Source organism: Aulonocara stuartgranti (genome assembly GCF_965226115.1).
Source record: "Aulonocara stuartgranti genome assembly, chromosome: 13".
Classification (NCBI taxonomy): Eukaryota; Metazoa; Chordata; class Actinopteri; order Cichliformes; family Cichlidae; genus Aulonocara; species Aulonocara stuartgranti.
Window position 1 is genome coordinate 33,317,782 of NC_138949.1, and position 7,837 is coordinate 33,325,618.

The window sequence follows — 7,837 nt, forward strand, 5'->3', positions numbered from 1 at the left end:
TAGAAACATGTTGGCTGTAATCCATCACCAGAAACCTTTTTTCCTGCACAGGAGAAGTTAAACGGTGCAGGTCTGGTGGTGCTGAAGAGCTGCACAGGGCACAGGCACCAGCACAAGGTGACAAAACACTTTTTTAGGTGGACGAGTGAGCCAAGCGCCAAGGAACACATCACTAGATCTACAACAACAGCACAGAGGAGGAAGCAGCGAACAGCAGGCGAGAACCATCAGGCCAAGTCAGAGAAATGAAGCCAAACTCACGCAGGACACAAAAGAAAACTGACCTTCAAAGTAAAACAGGAAACAACCAAAAGAGACCAAACACAAGGGTGAAAACTAAGACAGTAACACAGATACGACACAGAGGGGGAGGCACAAACTCCAGACACTGATCATCATCTGGACAGGAAAGTCCACAATATCACCAAAAGCCTCAAACAGTGAGACCAGAACCATAATCAAAACTCCACAGCAAAACACTGAAAACCAAAATGACCAGAAGATTTACAGTCTTACACATTTCCTGTACTCCAGGATTTTAAAAGCAGTAACACTGCAGATGATAACAAATGTTTCAGGGACCTGAGACTGTGCCAGTGGTACTCTGTGTGTACTGTAAAAGCTGCAAACGCTAATGAGTTGCATCAACTTAGGTAAGAAGTTCAGTCATACATTTCTTAATTTTAAGATTTCTGCTCATGTATTTAAGGTGAAGACATTTAAATTAATACATTTGAACAAACTTGGTTCTAAGAAATTAAAAACATACAAGTTTTTTGATACTCAAAAATCTTTTGCAATGTTGCCATAATTTTTTTAATTTAAATTTTTTGTGGAATTTTTTCAAGTTTTTCATATCAAGATTTGTCGACATTTTCTCTAACCAAAATTACCGTCTCCATAAAGTCAGCAGACGGTAAGTGTACGTCCTAAAAATCTGTTTTTCTAGCGTCTAAGCAGAAGCAGCACCGGATATTTCAGCTGTGCTAAAATCAAGCAGTGAGCTAAAAATGAAACTAATAATATATATCTAATATATTAAACAAAGGTCAGGACATTCAAAGAAACATTTCCCCAAACCAGCTGAGTAAAAACATCAAAGGCACATTAGCTAACATTAGCTAATTAGCACATTAGCTAATTAGCGCATTAGCTAACATTAGCTAATTAGCACATTAGCTAATTAGCACATTAGCTAACATTAGCTAGTGTAGAAGACAAAGGTCTGTAAGTTTCTCTAACTTTAATCATATTTTGTATATATTTGGTAATAATTTTGATTTGAATTATTATGGAGATGAATAAGCACAAAATAATGGGGAATTTCATTTGACTACAAAGTCATATTTTAGTTTAATATTGATTGTTAAGTAGAAGTGGAGGCTTTAACTAGCTGCAGGCTAATTCCTGTGACTTCAAGCCTGGAAATAAATGTTTGCTTGTTTGTCTTCAACTACGAGCACTTTGTGGAGTATATGACGTGCACGAGGACACGTCTGACGTGACTACCAGTGAGTGTTTTCTACAGGACAGCTAACATGTCACAAAATGTGCAGTTACGCATCTGAAAAATTGTGGGGTGTGGTTAACCACTTCCCGTGTTGAAACAATAAAAAGTATCAAAACATATAGCTCACTGCAGAACATAATCTGATTATCTGATTACGCTGTGCTCCAGGTAAGCATACAAGTTAAACTGTCACAAAACCAAAACAGGTGTGGACATGAGTATCTTCCCACATGTTCGCATGTGCATGCGATGTCATGACTCACAAATTTGTGTGATTATGCAACTATGTATACATTACCAGAAAACCCCAATTTTCCCATTTTTTTAAAAGTTGAAAATGATGCAGTTTAATGTCTCATTGCACTCTGAAATTAAAACATTTTGCAAATAAGCAATTGAGTTAAAAAAGAAATCATAGAATCAATGTATGGACCAGCATGTATTCTAAACTTCTGACTCATTGGCGTAGCCACCTTTGGCAGCTATAACAGCTGAACACACACATAAAATTCTTTCTGCAATAGAAATAAAATACTCTTCAGGAAATTCTTCCCATATCTGTTGCACAAGTTCCTGTGAACGTTGACACCTGTCAGTTGTTTTGCTTTCACTTTTCTGTCCAGTTCAGTAAAAGCAAAGAATAACCTGATAATTTTATTTGTTTACCTGATTTTTGTTTTTGATAAAAATGAGATCCAGGACATTTGTTTTAAATAGAACAGTGGCAGTTTAATGTCCTCGTAAGTGGATATCAGGCCCTTCTAGAGTAAAATTCAGTATTTTGGTCCAGACAACCCAAAATGTGATGTCCACATATGTGGACACCAGGTCCTAGAAGATTAAACCTGGAGGCTGTGCTGGACACTCCGTGTTTACAAGCTCACCATCTTCTACTTTTTCCTGAGGCAGTTCTGGCACAGCTTGGACTTTGTGTTGGGTCATTATCTTGCTGTAGGATCAACCCCTCACCAACTAGGTCCATACCAGAGAGTATACACACTTCTTGGACCACATAAAACTCTCCTCTCTCTTCCAACACTGGCACTATTCTGTATTGTACTGTTAAACTCTGAGTATTGTATTTATTCTGTGTACTATTTATTTATTCTCATTCTGCTGCAGGATGCTGTGGTAGCTGGTTTGGTTCAGGGAGCCTCTCACTCTGTACGAGTCACCGACCCTGGATCAGCAAACAGCCCCAGACCATCACACTGCCTCCTCCATGTTTGACAGTTGATGCCACACACTGTGGAACCGTCCTGTCACCTACTCAACGCCGTACAAAGATCCTGCGTGATGAACCATCAGTCCATAAAACCTTCTTCCAGTCTTCAGTAGTCCAGTGTCGGTGTTTCATGGTCCAGACAAACCTCTGTGTCTTATTCTGACGTCTGGCTTTCTTGCTGCAGCTCGTCCTGTCAAACCTGCAGCTCGAAGTCTTCACAGTAGAAACTGAGACTTGCTCACTACGACCACTATTAAGCTGCTTGAAGCTGTTGTCCTGTGAGCCGCCAGTCAGACAATGTTAACTCTCAGAAACATGTCCTCTGATTCAGTCGTGTCTTTGGGTCTGCAGACCTGTCACAGTTTGTTTCTGAGTGTGAAGGAAACTGGACTCACTCACACCCTGACTTTCTTTGCAGTTTCTCTGTAGGACAGACCTGCAGTTATAAGTGTTATGATGGTCTGTCTCTCTTCCACTGTTAATTGCCTTTTTGCTCACAACACTCAACTTTCTGCAGTCAAATTCTGTTCAACTGATGCTCACGAGGGTCTGGTACCACAGTGTGTTCCAGCACTGCTTTATGCAGACAGAGGGCGCTGTATGTAATCCAGGAAAGTTGGAACACCTGTAGGAATTAGTAGCACCAGCTTTCATGGTTTGATCAACCTCATAACTCAGTATAATTATCCGTTATTTAATAAATCTTGGCAAATTCCACGTGCTGCATTAATAATAGTAGATAATGTGACACGGCATGCGTCTCAGGCCTCGCTAACATGTCTGTGCATGCGGTGTGGTTTTTGTTACCACAGCAGATCCCCAAACATCGGGGCATCTGTGACTCTGAGAGTTTCTAAGTGCTGGACCTGCATCACAGAGGGCCTCAGATGAGGACACTGGATGTTCCTCTGAAATTTAGAAATACGAGTGTCTAAACTTCTTATGACACAAGAAGAAGATCACGAGTGGAACATGTTAAAATCATCTGCTGAGGTGGAGAGCCTGCTAGGACTTTGAAAAAAACCTCTTCACCTAAATTAGTTTGATTCATTTGTAAAAACCAAGCCAGGAGCTCCACTCAGGAAAGTTATTCTGACCTGGAAGGAATCACAGCAGGAAGATGGTCCTGGTGTCTGATGGAGGTAAAAAGGAGACGTTTGTGTGCTCTAGCTTGTCCTGAGCAGCCACCCATAATATGAACGTGCTAATTCAGCTGTCACGGAACAAAAAATCAGGCAAATGTTGCATAATTTCAGCTGTTTTTAAGCCAAATTAACAGAAAGTTTCATTTTTGCTTCTTTTATGCAAGAAACTGATGGATTCGTGTTAAAACATCGATGGTACTGAAGCTGGTTTCTGACGCTGTAGCCATCACTTTGTGTTCAGACTGGATGTGACAGCTCAAAGGTGTTTTCAGCCCTTTGGGTTTGACATTGATTCGTCCCGTATTTATGAAATTATGATGGAAAAATTATCATAAAGCACCAATTTTTAACCCCTCAATGAAAAGTTGTTGCATTAAAACCCATCTGACGCGTCAGGAGGAGGCACTGCTCGGGTTCCTGACCGTCCTCGTGCGCTTTGTTGCGACGATGTCAAACCTTCACCACCTCCATCGTCCTCATCCTCACGTCCTGAGCTGCTGCATCTTCCTCCACTCCCCACAAACTAAATAACCCCTCTTCATTACCATGACAATTTTAACTGCGAGGGTGGAAGCAGAGTGAGGTGGAAACAATCGTATTGTCTCTCCCCCCTCCACGCTCTCCCGCTCCCTCTCTCTCTTTTTGTCATTGGCAGCCCACTCAGACCCCGGGTGACGATGACCCTTTCCGGGGGCGAGCCACGAAGCCGGAGGAGCGGCTAAACTTTTCGATCCGGCGTCCAAACGTCGGGCTTCGTTCAGCTCAGGAAGCATCTCCGTGTCTTCTGTCGTCGATCCGACTCTTGTCTTTCTCTCTCTGGGTCTCCAGTCGCCTCAGGAGGACGAGGAGGACGCCGGCGTCGACCCGGACAGAGCTGAAGTGAGTCTGATTCTTGATCTTTTGTCCAGTGGGGAGGAGGAACCACTGCACCGACTGGATTTCCTCCTCTTACTGGTCGTTCTGAGTTTCTGAAGCTCAGCTTTAAAATCTCTTAGCTGGTCTGAGAGGAGCTTTTAGAACGATCGGATCTGGTTTCAATCGGTCAGTGTGGGAAACTTTAGCATTTTTAGGAGCAGACCTTCAACTTGCTCCTTTTCTGAGAAGCTTTTTCTGTGAAATCTAACATTTCTAATGTTTCTGTCCTGAAGTCTGAGGTGAGCTGATCAGTAAAGTCTGGTTTCACCAAAAGTGATCCATTTGAGCCTGGAGCTGATTTCTTAGTAAATTGTAGATATCAGAGATTATTAAGTTGATCAAATTCAGCACATGTTGAGTAAATTCAGCTGCTTTTAAACCAAATGAACAGAAGTTTGTGATTTTGGATTCATTTATTTGCCTCAAAGTAAAAAAAAAATCACAATCAAGGACTAAATCAAAATAAAGATCTTCCAGTTCGACTGTTTCAGATAATCAGACAGCAAAAGCTCAGCAGTGAGTTTATACTTGATATATGTTTATAAAGTGTGTGAGACATAACCGCTGTAACCAAAGGCAAACGTTGGGATAAGTGATTATAATTTATAGTTATTTCCAAAACCAAAAGAACAAAAATGAAATAAAAAGGAGCATTTCCTGTTTTTTATGTGAGAATTTCTGTGTTAAATTCAAAAACTGAACATTTAATGAAAAAAATGAAGCAAACATTTTTATTTCTGTCCTTTTGGGAGCAGCTACACGCGGGAGTTTCTGTTTGCACTCAGCTGTGTCATGAGCTTAATTTGAAATCAGCAAAAGGGCAAAAATGAGTCGGGTGTGTTGGAATGTAGAGCAGATGTTACTTTTCTTGGTATATTGTAGCTTTTGTAGATTTTAAGGCAAATATTTGATCATTTGTAAAGAATTCAAATCATTTTTTAACCAAAGTGACAGAAAACATTGAAATCTTTGCCTTTTCTATGTGAAAATTTGATCAATTTCTTCATTTTAAGCTAAATAATTTAACATTTGAAGAAGTTTCCAAAACTTTTGGGCTGAAATTCTTGACCGATCCAATATTTACAAAAGATGCATTTGTGAAATGCAAAAACAACCTTCTGTAACAAACTGCTGCTGCTGTCTGTGGAGCTTCAAACCAGATTTAAGGTCTCAAAGTTTTGTTATTTTTGTTCCTTTTTGGTGAAATTTGCATAATTTGACTGTAAAAAATACCAAATATGTGAATTTTCCTTCATTGATCAGTTAGTAGATAGAAAACTGCCAAAGCAGCTCCACTTCCTGGAAGGTGACTTTTTGACTGAGGAGCGTTAAAGGTCACGAGTCCATCTGTGCTTAATGTGGTTTGAGAAACGCTGTAAAAACGATCTGAAACATGTCTGCGTTACAGAGCTAATTATCCTCAGCGCTCATTCGTGTGCCTGTCTATTATCCAACACTCAGCAGTCAATACATTTCCCATGAATATGCAATCGCCTGTGTGGATGTGTTAGGTGGAGGGTGCGTCGCCTCAAGTGTCCAGACCTGGCCTCATCTGCAGGATCTGCAGGATTTCAGCCCAAAATTAAAATCTGACCAGTTTAACATGAACAATGAGGCCAAATGTGCCGATTTACTCAATCACAACACAGAGTTTGCCTTCAAATTCTTCAATCCTTCCTTTATTTCATCACCCAGCTCCTCGTCTTCCAGCACGATGAGCGCTGCAGGGTTAAACTGGGATGGGGGTTTCCTTCCACAAATGAGTCATCCGCTGTTTGAGAAACACCTACAGCTCCGACGCTAAAGGTAGCGGAGAAAATTCAGATGATTTATGGTGTTTATTTAAAGTCTGAATGTCCAGATTCACCCGGGCTGATTCACGACTTTCAGAGGACGAATAAACCTGCAAATAATCTGCTGTGTGCTCCGGTTAGGCCAGAAATAAATGAAGGGAAGGTTGCAGTGTGAGGGGCATTTCTGGGACAGAATAATGTAGCATGGTGAAAGAGAGGGCTCAGTGTAACTTTCATGGAGGAAAATGACTTTTCATTGATTTCCAGGGAATTAGATGAAACTTTCTTTTGTACAATTGAGACAAAGTGAAAAAACTAGCGTGCAAATGCCAAAGTGTACCTATGTAGAGGTTTTGAAAGTCAATAAGAGGTCTCAGAGGTGACAAAGGTTGCTGGGGCAGCAGCTGATGGCTTCAAAAACCTTCATAAGGTGCAGAAAAGGCCCGTTTGGTGGTTTCTTGGTTTGGTGAAATGGAAAAGAAGGCGGCAGGCGGTGAGCAGGCCGGACCTGAGCGTCGTTTTAGGACTGAGACAAAGATCCATATTAACAAAAACCGCAGATGACAGATGATTAATCGGCGTGGTGGGGTTTGCCGAGCTGCCGGACCCCCGGCTGACACCCCGAGCCGCCAAACACAAAACCAAAAACCCCCCAGAGCCTCGGCGGCCTGGAGGAGCGTGGGCGAAGGGTGGAAGCAGGGCACCGTCCCCACGGAGCTGTGTGAGCTCACATGTGTGTGTGTGTGTAAAGAGTCAGAGCGACAGATTTGAACTGAAAACGAGAGAATCTGTGTGTGTGTCTGTGTGTGTTTGTGTGGGAGTGTTTAAGCATCAGAAAGTGTGTGTGCATGTGTTTCCTGTGAATGTGTGTGTGGACAGAGCAAACCCCCCATCTGCCACAGGGTGGGCGGCTCGCCACACAACGACAATACACACCAACATTTTTGTAACTGTGGGCGTTCAAAAGGCTCGGAGAGCTGCAGCTCAGCAGAAGGCTTTGGCTCCAGCAGCTCTCCAATCAGCACAGCAAACACACGCTTTCAAAGCTCCTGTTTAACCTCCAAACACTAAAAACCATTCGCTTTCTCTTCTGCGGGTGATTCCTGCTGAACACAAACAGAACGTAAGTCACAGATTTGGTCAAACGGGTTCAGCCTCGAGTTCAGGCCTGAAGAGCTGCAAACACATATGTTAACGTGCCGTTGATTAGATTTCTAATTCTTCCTCCGGGAGCTCGAGCGACTCCACA

At 42.0% G+C, this 7,837-nt stretch overlaps 1 protein-coding gene across 1 annotated transcript in view; it reads left to right on the forward strand.

Annotated features, from left to right (window-relative positions):
- Positions 1-6,398: 6,398 nt before the first annotated feature.
- Positions 6,399-7,837, forward strand: part of LOC309720795 (E3 SUMO-protein ligase EGR2-like) — a gene marked incomplete at its 5' end in the record, with an annotated part of 8,916 nt that continues 7,477 nt past the window's right edge. The window contains 2 exons of the mRNA XM_082557969.1: positions 6,399-6,523; positions 6,576-6,601. Of these exons, the coding sequence (XP_082414095.1) occupies positions 6,399-6,523; positions 6,576-6,601 (151 nt within the window). The remainder of the gene's footprint in view (positions 6,524-6,575; positions 6,602-7,837) is intronic.